The 20,725-nt window shown below is 42.0% G+C and overlaps 1 protein-coding gene across 12 annotated transcripts in view; it reads right to left on the bottom strand.

The window, feature by feature from the left end:
• The window catches only part of DTNB (dystrobrevin beta), a 236,340-nt gene that overhangs the window by 27,344 nt on the left and 188,271 nt on the right, over window positions 1-20,725 (bottom strand). For 8 of the 12 annotated variants that reach the window (XM_059405271.1, XM_059405274.1, XM_059405266.1 and 5 more), the window contains 4 exons: window positions 16,838-16,923; window positions 15,609-15,722; window positions 9,866-9,962; window positions 4,501-4,521 (listed from right to left, as the gene is read on the bottom strand). In XM_059405271.1, coding sequence (XP_059261254.1) covers window positions 4,501-4,521; window positions 9,866-9,962; window positions 15,609-15,722; window positions 16,838-16,923 — 318 coding nt within the window. The remainder of the gene's footprint in view (window positions 1-4,500; window positions 4,522-9,865; window positions 9,963-15,608; window positions 15,723-16,837; window positions 16,924-20,725) is intronic. The other 4 variants (XM_059405273.1, XM_059405267.1, XM_059405270.1 and 1 more) reach the window with 1 other exon arrangement.

Here is a 20,725-nt window from a genome sequence, read left to right on the forward strand (position 1 = left end):
TTCCGAATGAGTTTGTGTCCAAAGGTTAAGTGAAACAAGAGGGCCAATGGTCCATGAGCACATCAGGGGGTTCACCAATAATCTCTTTAAGGGACAAAGGAAGTTTTCATTTGTTTTGGGGTAGAGTTTTTTAAAAAGTACTTTCTCTTAAACTTACAAAGTTAATATTCATGAGGTTTGTTAGAGTCCTCACAGAGCAACCATGGCTCACTAAATATTGAGTGGCTTTCCTCTGAGGCTTATCTGGGGCAGCCAGATCAGAGATGCCGGCTTCTAAGAGGCAGCCCACACCGTGCTTTCTTTAGTGCAGTTGTAGTGGGTTATTCGTCTGATCCTGGAAATCAGAAAGGGCATGGGGCAAGATCCCACTTGACATCCCAACTTACTGAAGTAAAAAGAGAGGTTCCAAGTGTGGCAATGCTCTAAGAGTAGAATCCCCAAGATTCCTCTAATTACAGAATTTTCAGAGTCCCATTTATAATCCTCTGGACCATTACCGTACTACTAATGCGGATCAGGGCCACCCACCCCCCGGGAGCCCCTTATCCTTATATGTTACTATCTAGAGTTAGAGTCTCTAAGCCTGATATTGATCTGTATATAAAAGATAGTGACTTCCAATAGAAGAATTCAGAGAAACGTTCAAGGAAACATCTTTCATGAATAAACTCTATCCCTTGTCTTGGACAGCTCATTTTATTTGGTGTTAGCAATCCAGCTGTAAAATTTTATAGTATACGGAGTCTCTGGGAAAAATGGAACACTGAGATGTAACTAGAATGAGTTTACACGTCTGAAATCTCTCCAGACTAGGACTGGGGGAGCCCATGGCTCAAGTGCACCAACAGGAGTAAACACCGTTCCCGGCCTTATTCGTCCGTCTGCTGCTACCTTAGCGAACTCCTTTGTATCATACTGCTGAGTCCTACAGCCGGGCCGCGGGCCCTGGGTTTTTACTAAGCAAAGCTCAGAATATTTTCCAGTGATACAAATAACTATAGATGACCCACAATTTATAGATTGTCTGCATTTAAAAAAGAGGATGATTTAATTTTACATAATCAGTATCTGTTCTTTAGACAGAAATAATAATAGAGTTAATAATAATGCTAAGACATTAGACTGGTGTGCCTATTCTTTTGGCAACCCTGAAATTCCTTTTTAGGGCTTTTCTGAGTCATAATTTAGTCTCCTGATTGAGGACAACGTATTATACAGCAGTACCTTGAGCAAAGTGACTGCTATAGGTACTTGAGGCAGTTATGTCCCTTATAGTTAATGAGTTTATGAATTCACACTGCCTTTTAACTCAAAATCTTCTAAGGCTGGTTAATACTGGTTTTCAGTCAGCAACTATTTATTGGGTATCTGCTGCGTGGCAGGCACTAGGCTAGCGACTGGGGATGCAGCAGTGAGAAAAGGCAGACAAAGTCCTTTAATTACAGTCTGATGATTATCCTGGGCCTGATTAACCCTGATTTGACTGATACAATCTAATTCCTGAGCCTGTTAAACTGGAGGGTATATAGTGGGTTGAAGAGTCACTCGGTGAAGTCTTATCTGAAAGAGCCAGGCAGTTCTGCCCTTAATTACAACCCTCGGAACTGAGGAAAGAGAAGGGAAGGGAGGAGGGAGGGGATGAAAGACAAGAATGATCAGCTGAGGTATGGGTGCCACTCACGGCACCGGAGAGGTGGCTGGGGCTAGAGGCAGGCCCACAGCACGAGGGCAGCTAAGTCACCGTCTTAGATCCCCCCAACGCCAAAATAATGCCTAACGAGGAAAGAAGCAAGAAAGTGACTGCATGAAAAGTTCTCTATAATGGACTTATGGAGCCAGTCTGGGGAAGCCTGTCCGGTAAGTTCTTCATTGTACAAGTCTCTCACGATTATTTTATTACCCATATAGGGTAATGCATTTTGATAGGGAAGAAATTAAGCTCTACTAGCCAGAACCCAGGAAGGAAGAAAGTTAAAACTTAGCTCTGTGCTAAAGACCTTTCTCTGCCTCACTCAGTAATGAGAGAGACTAAAACAGAGGCGCTAGTTCTAAAGCTTTATATGTCTAGGTGTTAAAAATGTTGTTGAATTATATAAAGTGAATCATTTCAAATTTAAGTCTCAGAGCTGAGCCTTGGGTGGGCCCTGTGACGTAAACAGAGGATATTTAAACCTATATCCACAGAACAGAATGTCTTACCTACACCATTGTGGAGAAAGATGAGGAAAAAAACAGTTTTGTACTAATCCATGCCACGGGTGGTCCTACGAGAGTATGAGGACAAGGTCATGAACTCAGGACCATGACCATGGAGAAAGCCCAAGACATATACACAACTGTATTAGAGGCAAGCTTGAGCGGTCTAGGTCTAGCTTCATATTTTTCCAAATTCAAGAGGATGACAATCTCAGACAGAAGCACAGGCCACTGAAGTGAGCATGTTATTTAATCCCTTGTCTGCTCAAGGTCAGCTCTTTAGATATATTTTTATTTTTTTTCATCTCTACACCCAACATGGGGATTGAACTCATGACCCTAAGATCAAGAGTCACATGCTCTACCAACTGAGCCAGCCAGGTGCCCCAAGGTCAGCTTTAAATTGACCTGAGAAACAAAATACCAGAAGAGGCCATATCTGGTTCTTGGATTACACGACAATCCATAATATTCTTAAAAAAGGAAATGTCTCCTGGAAGCTCTACTGCTACCATTAAAACAGACACTCTTAATGTCTGCCCTCTTCTGAGAGTTTGCAGGTAAGGTGCAAGGTACTTTGGTCTGAGCTGGCGCATTCAGAGAGAGATGAGGAGATGCTGGTCTGGAAAGACTGCTGGCGTAGTAAGTTCCCAGCAAGCGGTTTTAGCTGTGACGTGCATCTTCGGGGTGTAGGAGAGGGAAGAGAAGAGGAAGAACACTGGCTGGCAGCAGCAACAGGTGAGGCGGCGCCCTGGACCGGCAGCAGGGATGTGCGGCTGTCAGGGAGACGGGGAGCAGGGAGAAGGAAGGGGAGACGTTCCTTCCTTCCCTCAACACAAGCTCATCCGTCCTCCTACTCGTGGTAGGCATTACCAGCATCTGCTTTTCTGCAGCTTCCAAGCCAACTGGAGGATTATACTTCCATGTCCTCTGAAGTCAAGTATGGTCATGTGACTTGCTTTGGCCAATGAAATAGAGTGGAAATGATGTGTGTCACTTCCTGGAAGAAGCATTTAAGGACTGGACTTGACTTTCCACCCTCTTCTTCCCCTGCTTTGCCCCTGTGAATGTACCTACTGAGGAAGTGTCATAAGGTCAGAGCAATGAACTATGTGTGAATGAGGAAAACAACAAAATTTCCATTACCAAAAGGAAAGAGAAGGCAAAAAAAAGACCAAACTTTTGTTACAGTAAAGCCACTGAGATTTCTGGGTTATCTGCCTAGCTTAATCTCATAATCTTTGATTCCTCTTTCTGACAGTGTCTCTCCCTTGCTCCTTTCTTGCCTCCCTTCATTTGATCTCTTCCTTCCTTTCTTCTTCCCTTTATTATTTCATTGTCCTAACCAAAAATAAAAAATACAATGTTATATATTCCAATTCTTAATCTAAAACAAGGATCAGTTTGTTTTTTGAAAAAGAAATGAGTAAATTTTTTGAATTAAACATTTCCTATTTCTCTCTCTTAAAATTAAAGCCCTGAGGTGAATTAATAATCAGCTTTACCTTGTAAAAAAAAAAAAAAAAAAAAGTATGCTTTGAAAACCTTCTAATGTTACATCCATATACAGTATACTATTGTGGATAGACATTGACATACATATACAGTATACTATTGTGGATAGACTCTCTATTGATTTTCTTGTGGGTTAAAGTCTATCTGGAAAAATGGAAACAAACATAAAACTTTCCTAAACACCATGCAATAGCCATGCAGCTCAAAAACCAGATCTCCTCCTGGAGCCAACTCTGAACAGGAAATCACTTAGGTCATAACCAGTCACTTAGTTTTTCACTGGTAACTTTGTTATAAAGGCTACTGGAGCTGCAGCATCCAGAAGCCTGTTCAAGACTACAGGATGTTTGGAGTCATCACAAAAACTACACATTGCCATGCACAATCATTCACGACAAAGCATTTAGACCTGAGGTCACCCCCACAGCCCTGAAAGTTGTTTCGAGCAATAAAAGTCACTCTAGACATGAAGCAGCAGAGAATGCAAAAGCAGGAAAATGCAGTCGTAGCCTGGCTAATCATGCGTATTGAACTAAACACAACAGATATGTATTTCAAAAAAAAAAATTCAACAAGCTCTCATTTGAAGTAGGAACATGCTCTACTAGGTAAACATGATGTGGACTTTCAGACCATTCTACACCACCACAGATAGAGCTGCTGTGGGTTTTACACATAACTAATTCCGCAGAGATGAACTTGAGCAGGGAGCAGAGGAAAAGGTACGTAACAGTTATGTGAGGGAAAGAAGACCATGCAAAAGGAGTGAGAATTCCCAAGTTCACTTACTGCCTGCTTTTGCTCTTCCTCCTAGAGATGTTGAAGATGAAGAAAAGGAAGAGGAAAAAAGGAAAGAGATTAATGCCCATCACCACAAACATTTGGAAGAAACAACAGAAGAAACCAGCAGGCCAGGTCCCTGGGTTTAGAGGCCAAAGGCCCTGAGCGCCACCAGGGAACCATCAGCCGGACAGAGTGAACAGCACTCTACCCTACCCAGTTCATTCAGTGCTAGCTTCTAGCACTGGGAAACCATCTAATCCAACTTCCTCATTTACAGACCAAGAAGGCCTAGGGAGCCTGACTTGTCTGAGGTCACCCAGCTGTTTAGGGTAAACTGAAAGAAGTAACTCAGTGAGGCCTCCAAACTCCAACAATCAGTCCATGTCACCATCCCCCATATTCAAATGTGTTAGCTATATTTCTCTAGACCGTCAGTGCTCAAAGCAGCAGCCGCACCTGGAGACTTGTCAGAGATGCAAATTTGGGATGCCAGCCAATACCCCCCGAATCCAAACTCTTGGGGTGGGTGGGGCACGGCAACGCATTTCAGAGCCTGTCAGCTGATTCTGACGCCTGTCAGATTGGGAGCCACGGGTCTAAAAACTTCCCCCAAACTAGCAATTTCACTTGACCACAGATTCTCTTATTTAGTCCCCTTCTCTCCGTTTGCTTTTGGGCTTCTTTGTAGGGTTTTTTTTTTCCCCCCAAGGACGCACATGCTTCCCCATTCCTCCAATAAACTGGGAATTGCTTCAGGGCTCCAAGAGGCTTCTGGAAAAAGAACTCTTGACCTCAGTTTTTCACTAACTCAACACAGGTTCCTTTAGTACTTCTTAGAGGCATAAAGCACTGGAAACATGAAGCTAAGGTGTGGCCTCTCTTTCAGAGCTTTCCAGTGACGGTGGGCAGAGTGGGTACTCGTCAACTCTGAGCTATCCACATGCACCACTACAAAGAAGCCCAACAAAGATGAGATAAACACTTCCAAGTTTCTCTTTCCTCAGTCCTCGGCTCTTCAGCTACTCTGTCTTTTAACGGGTCTTTTTGCTGCTTCTTCCTGTGTTCATCATTGGTAACTGTGGTCAGGGAGCTTCTGCTCTTTGCCCCAGGTGCGCAAGTCTAAAAGCTGTTGCTATGGTTCTATTTAAATCGGAGCCATCCGTGCGGGCTGTCTTCGCTGAACATGTGTGTGGGAAGTCTTAGGGAAGGACGAGAGCTTCTGCTTCCACAGAGTCTGCAGATCTGGGGGCCATGGTGAGAATGACTTCAGAGGGTCCCAACCATTACAAAAAGGAAAGAGAAGGCAAAAAATTTGGAAAAAAACAATTTTGTTCCTGCAAGGGAGAGACAGGGACTAGGAATTAAACGGGCACCAAGAACTCTCTTAAGGAGACTCCAAGTCAGCACAAGACGATGTTCTTGGTAATCAGAGCCAGCTGCTAGCTGCCTGACCGTACTTATACTCACAGGATCCCAAGCAAAGAGGGGCCCTGAGCGTGAGCTGAGTTAGCCTTACAAAGTCAGCACCTTTTAGCTACTGTATCTGGTATGCTTGGCTCTGGTTAGAAGGGACAGGAATTCTGCAGTTGGGAGGCGATCTCCCTTCCTGGACAGGCTTCCCTGTGAGGCAGAACACTTTTCTTCCATTCACTAGGCAAGGCAGACAGCCATAGGAAGAGTTATTAAACAATGTAAAATGTGTTTTGATTCCTGGCACTCAGTGTTGACATGGACACTGAAATGCGGGGGAGGGATGAGGCAATGCTGACGGGCTGAAATTGCAGCTGCGGTCAGAAGACCAGGATGAAGGTTCTCAGAACTGTTTCTAAGACACCTCCTTATTTTCACTGTTTTTTATTTATTTATTTATTTATTTCTGGTTTAGTATTGGAGGTAACACTGCTTTGGCTCAAGAGAATAAGGAAATTTCAGAAAGCAATGCTTCATGTTTGCACATCTGGTGACTCTGCTATGGACAGCTTGTCCAAAGACATGACACCATGAAAAGCTGCAGAAGCCATGTGCCAGGTTAGGATGGGAGGGGCGCACAGGGCAGCCTTTCCCGGAGTCAGAGGCCTCTGCTGTACCCTGGGATTAGAAGGGTGCAGGCTTTGATAAAGGGTTGCTTAGGATGGTGTTACAGTATCCCAACTCACTGGAAGTTATTCCGATAAAACCTTGAAGGCTCTGTCAACACAGTAACAGGTCAGATACAAGGTCCTGGAACTTTCTTGCTACCAGTCAGTAAACACTGACTGATGGCAACTGGCACAGCTGATTTAAAGGAAGTCATAACACCGTAACTAAAAAATGCCAATCTAGAAGAGCTTATGTCACCTAAAAACATGTAAGATTCTGCCACGTGGGGGATGTCTGGTTAGGTGGCCATAACCACTGCAATTATCTGTATGAAAATTTATATTTTAAACCTTGCTCGCAAATGAGGTTGAAATCCAAAACTATAGAATTCACCTGGTGACTATGTTTTAAAAGACGTATTGGAAAAATGGAAAATGAAGCAGAAGAATATTGGGAACATGATTTATAAAGTGAAACACCAATATGCAACTACTTCCAGATGAAATAAGTTTGAGACAGAGGTCACCTAAATACATTAATCAGGGGGAAAATGGAAGGAAAAGATATATGTTCTGACCATACCTGGGTGTCAGTCTATATTATGTCATTAAGAAAACAAAAAAGAGAAATTATTAAGAAGGTCCCTGATACTCCTTGGTGACTGGGACTAAATCTTACTCATCACCAAATACCTAGACATGATATTTAGGAACCAATATTTTCTTATTAAATACATGTATGATTACTTTTTACCCTGCCTTACTCCCCAAAATGATTTAAGATTAGTGTTGATGAATTAATAAACAATGATGACACTTCCTATGTATGCTTCCTTAAATTATCACTTTTCAGATAACCAGACAATGTACATTATATTTCCCTGACCAGTAGAAAGAACTTGCTGTGAAATGGAAATCACTGTGTGGTGTATCTTAATTTATGAGTACCCCACCATGTGGTTTTATTGTCCATTTGACTAAGTGCTTACAGCTGTTTTATGAGAGAATTAAATGCTAACACACTGAACATCAATGAAGGCAGGACAATCCTTTGAAATTAAAATTAGGATTCTAAAGTGTACTTTTACTATGGGTTGGTGAATATTTCTTTTTAATAGTAGGAAAACATCTTTGAAATTTTAATGGAAGTCAATGATTCCTACGGGTGACCTTATAGGGGTGCATATAATACACAAATTAGGATTGTGCTATCATCCTTTTAGGAAGCTGGACTCTAGAGGTATGAGATTTTCAAGTTCTAATCAATGGATAAAAAGACAACATTCCTGGTCTGTGTTACAAATTCTTCCTCCCACTCTGAATGGCCTCAGCCTATCAGGTGAGTAAATTTTAAGGCATTTAAGAAGCTGGCAGGGGATTCTGCAAAATGGGGCACGAGGATCCTGCTTATTTTACTGTAAGACAATAGCTAGAAATACAAAGAAACTCAGGGGTTGTGATCAGAGTTCCAGGCATCAGCTCATTCTGCTTAGCCCTTGAACACAGGCATCAGAAGTGAACTACAAGGTCAAGTGATATACATGGGGCTCTGAACCAGGAACTCTAAGAACCATGAGGACCACCCAGCTGATGAGAAAGCACACCACTGTACTTTGGGGAAATATATTCTGACCTCCTTTCAGTTTGCATAAATCTTTTGCCTTTCACAAAAATTACCGTAGGGTACCTTCCCATCTATGTTTGGGTAATGTCTAGAGCATTTTACTAAGAGGAGTTTGACCCAGGCAAGGGGTGGGTGGATCCCTTTATTTCCTGACAGGGGACTATCCCACATGACAGGGCTTTCAAAGCCCCACACGATTCCAGAGGTTACAAGAGCCAAATGCATTTAAATACATCTCTGCTGCCTTGAGCGGGAGACAAGACTGGAGTAGCTGGATACCTGACAGCTATTGGAGGGATGTGGGCCAGGTTTTACATGTAAAGTTTTCTTTAAACAAGACCCACCTAGACATGAAATATTTCTTAGGAGAAATTCTGTTAAAAGGGTTAATGTAGAAACATGTCCATGCAAAACCCAAATTCCCCGGGACCAAAGCTAGGGAAAGAAAAGAAAAAACAAAAAAACAAAAACAGAACAAAACAAAAAAAAACCCTCAGCTCGAGACTTAAAGCAGAGATTGTGTTGAGCAAGTCACGAGTCAGTTTAAAACACAGACACTACATTTACCCAAGCTGCTAATGCCACTAACTTCATCATGAAGGGACTCGTCTAGAATAGAGAAGTTGAAGAAAAGTCTCCAAGCTGATGTTCTCTGGAGCCACCACTCCTATTCTGGACCCTGTCACTTACTTCCGACTGGATGGTTATATTTGTCTCCATGTCTCCTGTAGCTTCTCCCTTCTCTGATCTGCTCTACACATTTTCCCAAAACATTATTTCCCAAACCTTCAATGACTCCCCTACCACAGGATTAAATCCACTCCCCTTGGCCTGGCTTTTGAGGTACTCCACACTGTGTGATTTCCACTCTGGCTTGCCAACGCTGTGTCACACCACAAAATGCAGTGGTTTACAGCACAGGCACAGAGACCTAAGGAATTAGCAGCAGGAACAAATGTGCTCTGGTATGGCTGCTCCGTATCTGGGTAAATATTTCTGTCAAATACCAGTAAAACTGTCTAGGTGAGGACATTTAAATGCCAAGCGTGCCTGCCTCTCTCTCTCTCGTGGGGTGCAGGGGCTGTAATACATGCTTCAACAAAAACAGTGAGATCTGAATCATCCCAGAGTTACTTAAGTCCCAGTATAAAAACCTAGAGCTGATATGCTATTTTGTTCCTCCTAATAAATTTATTCGTTAGGATGAGTCTGATTAGCTTGGTTTGCTGCTGTAATACTTACTAAAATAGGACACTTCATAATGGTTACGCATTTAGGTGGAATATCTGAAAACCTGTCTTAAGAGAAACTTGAAACCGCTGAAAAAGATTCATGTATATATAGTTAATATCCTGTTTACAAACCTTTATATTTGTTCATAAAAGCAACTGCTCAAGGACAGGACTCTAGTTCCAGTTGCTCATTTTTTACCATCAGGCTTCACACTAGTTTCGACGACTTTGTGGAGTCACGGCTAACTTTACCGGCGGCGGTATTTCAGCTTTAACTGAACCCGGTCCTGACAACCACAGGGGAGGCAGCGGCGGAGTCCGCGGTGAAGGGGAAGAGAGGCTGAGCGGAGGGTGGGGAGGCCGGGAGGCGGGGCATCGGGAGGCGGGGCGCCGGGAGGCGGGGCACAGGGAGGCGTCTAGCGGCCCCGCTCGCTCACCTTCAGCAGCTTCATCAGCCCTTCCAGCTGAACCATCAGCTCGCGCCTGCTCTCCTGCAGTGCCGACATTCTCTGCTCCAGCTCGTCCTTCCTCTGCCTGTCCGAGGGGAAAAGCCCATCAGAAAGGGAACTCTGAAGATAACGGGACTTGCAAAGAAAGGTCCAAGCCAAGATGAAATGGCTTTTGACCTGATTCTGCTACTGACCAGGGTCTGAGACGCTGAGCAAGTCATTTAACCTCTGCTACGTCATGTTAGAAAGTGGTGATAATATTTGTTTTGCTTTCTTTCCTTTACTGGTGTGAGAATAGTATGTAAAAATGCTTCGGAAAACACACAATATTGATATAGCAATACAGAGAAAAAGTATTATTAATATTATTAATAAGGCTATTTTAAAAAATTCCTCAGGAAGTCAAATACCACATTTAGAAATAGTCCAAATTTAAACTGATAGTGAGAAAGTGTATGAAAACTGCTCGGCACCAGACGCCAGCCTCAAGAGTGTGACTGACATCAGGGTAATTGTGTCTAAGAGAATTCACTTGTTCCTGAGGACAGATTTCATGTCGATTCTAGCTCAATATGTTCCCAAAACAAACTTAAGACTGTGGTCCATAAATGGTTCTCTTTCCTGATTTCTTCCAGTTGTCATGGTTAAAAACTTTGGTCCTCTTTAATACTTTTCTGCTTCTACCCTATTCTTCATCACCCAATACAGATGATTCGTTCCTAGAAATTTATGTTTTTCTCTTCCTACGTCTCTCACTTTATCCAGGCACACCTTACCTCACATATACAATGGTCTCCTATCTTGATTAATCCTGATACCATCATTATGGAGAAATGGAATAGAAATCAGGAGACTTGAGGGCCACCATTTACTAAATACTGCAACCTTCAACAAGCCACATGCCCTATAAGAGCCTCAATTTTCTCGTCACTTAAATGGGACTAATTATAAACAATGGCAGTATTTTGAGGATCAAAAAAGATATGAAAGTGTTCCATGACTCTATAGGGCTGCTCAAAGAAAAACTGCTCATTTCATCATCCTATGAAATAATCTCAGTAGTAGAATTTCTAGCATCTCTAACTCTTGCCTTGCACAATCTATGCCTCCGCTGTCCACTCTAGTAGCCACTAGCCACACGTGATTACTGAACACTTGAGATGGGGCTATTCTAAATTAGATGCACTGGATCTCAAAACCTTAGTGTGAAGAAAAAAAAAAGTAAAATATCTCATTAATATTTTTAATGTTGATTATTTTAATATATTTTTAACATTTAACATATTAATATTAATAATAAAATATAATTTATATCAATAATCTATTAATAATATATAATATATATTATTGAGATAATATTGAGATAGTATTGAGACAATAATAAATTGAGAGTTAAATATTAATATTTAACATATTTTAATGTTGAAATGCTAATATTTTGGGTAAATCAGGTTAAGTAAAAGGTAGTGTTAAAATTAAGGGCACCTATTTCCTTTCAGTTTCTCATTGTGGTTGTTAGCAAAATTTTAATTACCTATGTGGCTCACATTACATCTGTGTCAGAGCGCGCCGCTCCAGACCCTACCTACGTCCCTATCCCTAGTGCCTCACCTCTACTCCCTTCCATGTCTGGATGTCTAGTTAATGGTTCCCTTTTACCTAAACCGATCCTATCACTTCAGACTCAGCCATTCCTCCCTTCTTCCAGATGTTATTCACTCCTTAGTGTCCAACCTACATGTCGCTTTTCCCAGGAAGCTGCTCCTGATGACTTCAGCAGGTATCAGATCCTGCTTAATTAATCACCACAGCAACTGGAGCTTCTCTGTGGCACTTGGTTTCTTTTACCTTGCGTTGCTGTCATTCCTATCATGATGCAAAATCCTTGAGGTCGGGGGAATGAGTCTTGGGGTGCACCGAGTGATTAAGAGACTATCACGCCTCCAGGATGTACCCAGTTAACATCCAGCAAAGTTAACCCAATCGCAGTTTGAAATCCTCTGAGGGCTTCCAATCACCCATCACATAAGGCTCTTTAGAATCTGGCCTTAATTATTCAACTAATTTTATCTCTATCACTGGCACTTTAAAGATTAATGCAAGGGATGCTTGAAACAAATTCTTAGCTCCAAGACTCCTTCCCTTGTCTGAAATGTATCATAGTTATTTGGGGGATCATGCTGAACCCCAAATCTACTTCTTCTTCTTTTTTTTTAATATTTTATTTGACAGACAGAGATCACAAGTAGGTGGAGAGGCAGGCAGAGAGAGAGGAGGAAGCAGGCTCCCTGCTGAGCAGAGAGCCCGATTCGGGGCTTGATCCCAGGACCCTGGGATCATGACCTGAGCTGAAGGCAGAGGCTTTAACCCACTGAGCCACCCCGGTGCTCCCCCCAAATCCACTTCTAACCTGAAATGTTTTCTCCCAGATTCCGTCCTCATTATCCTTACCTTTCATGGTCTAGCTCAACTTCCACCACGTCCATGGGTCTAACTGCTTCCAGCGTGTGTATGCGCATTTCCCTACTTATATTCTTTCTTAAGATTTTACTTTTTTATTTGAGAGAGAGAGGGAGATAATGAGCAGGGCAGGAGGAGAGGGAGAAGCAGACTCTCTGCTGAGCAGGGAGCCCAATGTAGGGCTCGATCCCCCGACTCTGAGATCATGACCTGAGCCGAAGGCAGATGCTTAACTGATTGAGCCACTCAGGAGTCCCCACCTACCTAGATTTCTTACAATATAGTTTCCATACTACTTACTAACTCTATATAGTATTAGTTAACTGACTAGAAAAGTATTTCACATTTCTCCCCCAAACTATAATATGAAATTTTTAAAAAAGATTTTATTTATTTATTTGACAGAGATCACAAGTAGGTAGAGAGGCAGGCAGAGAGAGAGGAGGAAGCAGGCTCCCCACTGAGCAGAGAGCCCTATGTGGGGCTCGATCACAGGACCTGATCATGGCCCAAGCCAAAGGCAGAGGCCCTAACCCACTGAGCCACGCAGGCACCCCTCCAAAACTATATTATAAATTTTTAGGATGGAATCGTTTTCTAGTCTTCATATTCCCTAAATTTCTAGTGCAGTTATAAATGCAATAAAAAGAAACTGACTCATTCAATTTTCTAGAAAGTCTTTCTTCCCTTTACTTTTAAGACTGGATGCAGGACTCTTTCCCTGTGCTTTGCAGAACCAAGTAATTATAATATGTGGTGAAAATGAATGAACTCCAGCTACAAGCAACAACATGGAAGGGTCCTGAACTGTAATACTAAGGGGGAAAGGTTCCACTATCTTCATATAATAACATTTCTCTAAAGCTAAAAAAAAAAAAAAAATGTAAAACTAAACACTTTACTATGTGAGAATACACATCTATTTGATAATACTGTTTAAAAAGCAAAGGAATGATAAACCAGATTCTGGATAGAGGTGAGCTCTGTGGGGAAGGTGGAAGCCAGGAAATGGGGCCACTTATACATGTTTAACAATATATGAGTAGGATGCGGGTTCATGTGTGTTCATTTTATCATTATGCTTCATATGCTTTGTCATATATGCTATTGTAATGAGTGTACCATTAAAAATAATAATCCAAGAGGAAAGACAACCCTGGTGGTCAGGATTCATAAGCACTAATTCTAAGAACAAAATTCTCCATCTACTTTCATTCTAGGTAGGTATAGTACTAGCTGGGTATTGACAGCTGCTGGATTCGTATATATTAGTCAAAACCAGAAGGATGTTAGATACCTAGGAGTGAACCTTGCCCTTTCTATGTCTTGACAAACAAAAGTTCTTAATATAAATACAGATGAATTTACCAACAACTTTCATGGTTAGTTAAGCGCCTGCTTTCTGCTCAGGTCATGATCCCAGAGTTTGGGGATCAAGCCCCATATTGGGCTCCCTGCTCAGTGGGGAGTCTGCTTTTCCTTTCCCTCTACTTTTGCCCCCGCATTCCAGTCATGCTCTAAGAAATAAGTAAAATCTTTAAAAAAAAAAAAAAAAAAAGGACATTCCCTACATTTTCTTCCCAAGTTTTAAAGTTTTGTCTTCACATTTAATCCATCTGGTGGTATCTTCTCTATAGGGTGAAGCGAAGAGCCAGCATGTTTTGTCTGTAGCATAACCAACTGATCCTGCACACTTCGGAAATAGTTCCTCTTTCTTCCGTGATAATGGAAGCTGCTTTTGAGATTAAATACTTCCTGATTTCTCAAGAGTTAGACCCTTCTTGGATTACGTTAAATTCTTGCTTCTTCCTGCCTACATGCCAAGACCCCCCCTAGATTTAGCCCTTTGCCTAACTAAATCTCTGATATTTTTAGACCCCTCTGGGTTAGTAAAGGACTTTTAGCAATCCCACTTCCAGCAACAGTTAAGACTGGAGTATAACCATTTTTGCTTTGCTAGACATAAAATACTTACTTGTGCCTGAGCTGTGGTGGGGAAATGGAAAGTTCTATCTTATGCTGGGAGTTTAGAGTTATGCTGGGCTTGAGTCAGCAGCATACCGTCTCACAGACTTCCTAGTGAGTGTAGCACCAACCTGCTAACATCCCAGGCATGCAACAGAGGACTGCACAGCAACCAAATCCTCAAGCCCAATTAAACATAGAAACTAAAATGAATTTTCAGAAGAATGGGAATCTCTGTGCCTCTAATGATTTTCACCTGCAGTTTTAATTCTTTATGACTTATTTATTGATGATATAAATCTAGACAGAAAGACAGTTATAGAAAAACAATATTCTCTATTCTTTAGGAAAAGAAATCATGGTTGGGAAGCTAAATGACTTAAGCCAAATGAAGAATTAAAAAAGGACAGCTATAAGCAGAATAAGTCAATCAAAGAAAGACAATTATTTATCAAATGATCTCACTTATAGGCGGGCTTTAAGAAACAAAACAGAGGATCATAGGGGAAGAGAGAGAAAAATACAACAAGATGAAACCAGAGAGGGAGACAAACCATAAGAGATTCTTAATCATAGGAAACAAACTGAGGGTTGCTGGAGAGGAGGGGGATGGGGGGAGGGGGTCACTGGGTGGTGGACATTAAGGAGGACACGCGATGTAATGCGCACTCGATATTATATAAGAATGATGAGTCACTGAACTCTGCCTCTGCTACTAATAATACATTATATGTTAACTTATAAACAAGGATAGCTGTGCAGAATCCCAGGTGATAGCACATTAAACATCAACTGTGGAATGTCAAATGTTAAAACCTCCACAGAAAGAACCCACTCTTTGGAAATTTAGAGGTCTGGTGAAGAGCAGGTCACTAACTTAGTGTCTAAGATGTCTCACTTATCAGAGAGTATACACACATCTTTCTAAGATTAATAGGAAATAAGACCCTGATAGCTTTGATTGGCTCATTTTCATGTTAACGCTCTTCTAGAAGATTTTTCCATTCCCTCCAAAATAGCAACTGAGTGGGGGCTGAAGCTGCTCTTTACCCCTAGTCAGACCCTGTGACCTTTAGTCCCCCAGCACTGAAACAGTTTCTATTTATGTTGAAGTGGGAAGATCCCACAGCCCTGGTGCAAGGGATTCCCATGTGGTTTTGTGTCTGAGGTAGCAAGCACCCTTCTCACTCAACATAGTTCTACTCTATGAGGCACCAGAAGAATATACTCGTAGGACAGAAGAGCACTAGTCCTGCCAAGACCCTCTTCTGTCTTCTGCAGACAGTGGTGCAGTATCCCTTCTTACCTCAGCAGCCGCAGCTCGGCCAGCAATGTGGGGTTCTGCTGTGCCTTCTCGGGGGTGGGCTGGGAAGCCTGCTCATGCTCCAGACGGAGACGCTGGATCTCTTGCAGGATCTCCCTAGAGAGGACAGATGAAAGAAATAGCTCTCTTTCCTGTCAGGACTTCTAACGCTAGTACAGTGGCCTCTACCAATCTTGTTCTGTTTCCAAATGACCCAGATGTGAAACAGCCACCTTCTGAACACTGCTGTATTTTGTATTTCCTCAATGAAACAATCCTTTGTGGTAGAGTCATATAAATACTCTTCTCAAGAACTTGAAAAATCTCCACAAAAAGAAAACAATCACTAGAATGGTCTGTTCGTTTCTAGGGAAAAGATAAAAGAACTCCCCGCAACCTCCTAATGTTGGTCCTATGCTAACTACCCCCCCTCATACTGTCCTACCCCACCTTGTACTCCCCAACCTCCATACCCCCCACCCCCACCCGTCTTTGTTTCTCTTCTTTCTCTTGAGCCACTGAGTGACAACAGCTGCCATTTCTATTTCCTATGCCTGTTATGTTACATCCAATCTCCTCCTGGTTTCTGCCTCTCAGGGCATACTGGTATACTGTCTGGTCTCCATGCCTGCCTGCCTGTCTGCCTTCCCCCATTTATTTATTTTATTGCATTTATCTATTTGAGAGGGAGAGAGAGAAAAAAACAGGCAGGGGGAGCAGGAGGCCGAGGGAGAAGCAGTCTCCCCGCAGAGCAAGGAGCCTGATGCAGGGCTTGATCCCAGGACCCTGGGGTCATGACCTGAGCGGAAGGCAGACGTTTACCCAACTGAGCCACCCAGGCACCCTCCTCTGTGTCTTTAAATGGCTTTGTGGTGAGAGACCAGACAGTCACACACAACACAGTGGGCCCGGATAAGATGACTAGACAGAGTAAAAGGGGGTTGGAGTGGAAAAGGGAATCACGGGAGGGGAACTGGTGGTGGGAGAAGGCACTGGGGTAAAGAACCCACCTGAGGGCCTGCGAGCAAGGCTGTGGGGCTATCAGAATGTATGGCATGCAGAGAACTACAAATTAGAGTAGGGGCATTCCCATGAGTGCGACTGGCCTATATTCACTGAGGCAGGATCTTCCTTTATAGTCAAAAGCCAGCTAATCCACAAGGAAAATGAGAATCAGATACCCACGTGATGATCTTGGACTTCAGAAGCTGGCTCGACCTCTGCATTCTTACCTGTTTTTGTTTTCCAGTTCTGCAATAAGCTGTCTTTGTTGTTTGTTGGCATCGAAGTTAAAGCTCAAGTCAGTGGGAGGACGGGTCTACGGTGAAAAGAAAGGGTTTGTTTTTTTCTGTTGTTGTTGTTGTTTGTGTGTGTGTTGGGGGGGGTCAACTATATCCTGAGTCCTAGACTACTGACTTTTTAAAACAGATTTTTGAGGTATAATTTACATACCCTAAAATCCACCCATTTTAAGTATACCATTCACAGAGTCTTAGTAAACTTAAACCGTTGTGCAACCAATCACCACAGTCCAGTTTTAGAACATTTTCCATCACCACAAAAAATTCCCTCCTGCTGGTTTGTCGTCAATTGCCACTCTCATCCCCAACCACAGGCAATCACTGATAACTTTCTGTCTATAGTTTTGCCTTTTCTAGAAGCTTCGTATATACGGACTCCAACAACATGTAGTCTTTGGTTTCTGGCTTTCATGAGACATGTTTCTGAGGTTTGTCACTGTTGCTCCATGAATCAGGAGCTCCTTCCCTTTTATTGCTGAAGAGTATTCCACTGTTTCTAGTTTTTGACTGTTACAAATGAAGTTGCTGTAAATTTTCATTTACAAGTCTTTGTGTTGATATATGGTTTTTTTTTTTTTCCTTTTGGGTAAATATCTAGGAGTGGAATTCCTGAGTTATATGCTAACTCTATACTTAATATTTTGAGGAACAATCCAACTATTTTCCAAAGGAGCTGTATCATTTTAGAATCCCACCAACAATGAGGGACACTTCTGATTTCTCCACACCATCAACACCTGTCACTGTCTTTTGTTTTCACCAGATTCTAGTGCATGTGAAATAATTTGTGGGGTGTTTTGTTTTTCTTTTTAATTTAATTTATTTATTTGACAGACAGAGATCACAGAGAAGCAGCCAGAGAGAGGGGAGGAAGCAGGCTCCCTGCTAAGCAGAAAGCCCGATGTGGGGCTCGATCCCAGGACTCTGGAATCATGACCTGAGCCAAAGGCAGAGGCTTTAAGACACTGAGCCACCCAGGCACCCCGATTTGTGAGGTTTTTAAAAAAATATATTTATTGAGAGAGAGAGAGAGAGAGAGCATGTGCGTGCACACAAGCAGGGGGAGGGGCAGAGGGAGAGGGAGAGAGAGAATCCCAAGCAGACTCTGTGCTGTGAGTGCTAAGTCCAACACGGGGCTCAATCCCCTGGATTCTGAGATCATGACCTGAGCTGAAATCAAGAGTTGGACACCTAACCAACTGTGCCACTCAGGTGCCATGTTGTTGTTTTTTTAACTGAGATATAATTTGCATACCATAAAATCCATTAAAGTGTCCAATTCAGTGGTTTTTAGTATATTTACAAGATTGTGAGATCATTGCCACTATCTAACCACAGAACATTTTCATCACCTCCAAAAGAAATCTGTACCCATTAGCAGTCATCCCCCATTCCCCCTACATCCACACCCTGACAACTGCTAACCCATTTTATATGTCTGTGGATTTGCCTCTTCTGGATATTTCATATAAACAGATTCATACAATATGTGATCTTTTGTGTCTGGCTTCTTTCAGCAAAACGTTTTCAGAGTCCATCTGTTTTATTGCCTATATCAATACTTCGGGATTTTTGTGGTTGAACAATATTGTTACATGGACCTACCACATTTTGTTTATGCATACAAAGTTGATGGGCATTTGGGTTCTTCCCATTTCTTGGCTATTTTGAATAATGTTGTTATGAGTATTTGTGGACATGTTTTTGTATACAGATAGGTTCTCATTTCTCTTGGGTATGTCTAGGAGTAGAATTGCTGGATCATATAGTAACTGCCTTTTGAGGAACTGCCAAATTACTTTCCTAAGTGGCTGCACCATTTTCCATGCTCACCAGTGATGTATGAAGGTTCCATTTTTTCTATTTTCTTGTCAACACTATGATTGTACATCTTTTTGATCATAGTCATCCTGGTGGGTGTGAAGGGGTATCTCATTGTGAATTCAACTTGCATTTTCCCTATGACTAATCTGTGAAGCATGCTTTCATGTGCTTACTGGGCATTTGCATATGTTCTCTGGCAAAATCATCTGTGGTTTTGATTTGCGTATCCACGGACATTCCAGACCCTTGTTACCTCCTTTAAGAATATGGAAGCCAATCAACACAAACTAGGAGAAAGGATGCATAGGCAATAGTTCCCTTTTTTTTTCCATTAGCCAGAATGGAAGCTCAAAACGAAGGCTCTGCAATGGCTATGCTTCACACTCTGCACCTATGTGGTTCTAGCCAAAACATGACCTACCATGAAGCAGAAACCTTGTTTCCTGTCTAGAGCTTAAAGGTGCAATAAGTAATTCTTTTCATGTGGCATTTCCTAAATAAACGGGTAAAACAGCATAGCAAATGTGGGTGGGAAGCCTTTCTTTTTTTTTTTTTAACCTATTTTTTTTTCTTAAAAGAAAAAAGAAAGGTGATGCTTCTTCCTTTAGAGTTGACCAACAGCCAATTGAGCAAATTTTCTATATTCTTTCCAGAGTTTTATGAGAGCCAGAGCTGAGCCTCAGAAAAATGGCTTGCCTGGGACTGAATCTGCTGTGAATAACAGATTTCCAATCCCTGAAAACTGGAGTGAAAACAAATGGCTCCTTATTAGTGTGGGATCAGGGAAAATTGCGGACGAGGAAATTGGCTCTAGCATGAATTGGCTTTGTGATGGCAAACAAACAAAAACCTCAGAGTATTTCATTGGAAATTTCTTTTTTTAAAAAGATTTAACTTACTTACTTAAAGATTTAACTTACTTATTTGAGAGAGAAAGAGAGTGAGCACAAGCAGGGGGAGCAGCAGGCAGAGGGAGAGGGAGAGGTAGATTCCCCGCCAAACAGGGAGCCCCATGTGGGGCTCCATCCCAGGGCCCTGGGATCATGACCTGAGCTGAAGGCAGCCGCTTAACTGACTGAGCCACCCAGGTGCCCCTTCACTGGAAATTTCTAAAGATATTTTTCACTTTTGAGTTACTGCAAGGCTGAGGCTTCTTTCAAAGAGGAGGTTAATACAGGAATCAAGAGTTACTGTCAGCAGCAATTCCTAACCAGGCAAGATTCTTTGGCACCAAGAAGTATTGTTACTCAAGTACTAAGAAGCGTGACCGGAAGATTTCTATCCCGAGGCACCAGTTCCACTGGTCTGACAACAGGGAGATCCCCCAGAGGTAGGGGTTGACAATGGCTTATTTCACCCAGTCAAATTTTAAACACAGAGAACCTTAAATAAAAAGAGAAACTTAGGATTTTATTTATTTATTTATTTATTTACTATCCAAAGTGCTTGTTTAAAAAAAAAAAAAAAGGCCAGGGCTCTCTTTCTAAAATGCCTCTGAGATATTGAAGAGAAAAAGTCAGAAAGGCAATTACTAGTTCATAAAGACACAGAACACTTCAACTACAAGAGGCCTAAGGATAATTTCTTTCAAAAATCAACTAGTTCATTCCTTTATTCAGCAAGTATTTCCTGAGCACCTATGATCAACTAGTTCATTGCTTTATTCAGCAAGTATTTCCTGAGCACCTATGGCATGCTAGATATTGTTCTAGGAAGTAGGATGCATGAGTGAGTAAGATACAGCTCACCCTCACGTAACTTACTTGGTGCTGGGAGAGGAAGATAAGGAACCAAAGGTGTAAGTACAGATCATTAGTAGTGATAAATCCAATGATGAAATATAGGCTAATGAAACAGAGTAAACTGAGACAGAATACTCTTTTTGAATGAGGTGATTAACAAAAAGGTTCTCAGAGATTCAGTTGGGTGGGGAAGCAAACCAGGTACTGGCCTGAAAGACAGGTGTGCTGGGCAGAGGCCAAGGCCTACAGCTGC

Source organism: Mustela nigripes, chromosome 7 (genome assembly GCF_022355385.1).
Source record: "Mustela nigripes isolate SB6536 chromosome 7, MUSNIG.SB6536, whole genome shotgun sequence".
NCBI classification, from domain to species: Eukaryota; Metazoa; Chordata; class Mammalia; order Carnivora; family Mustelidae; genus Mustela; species Mustela nigripes.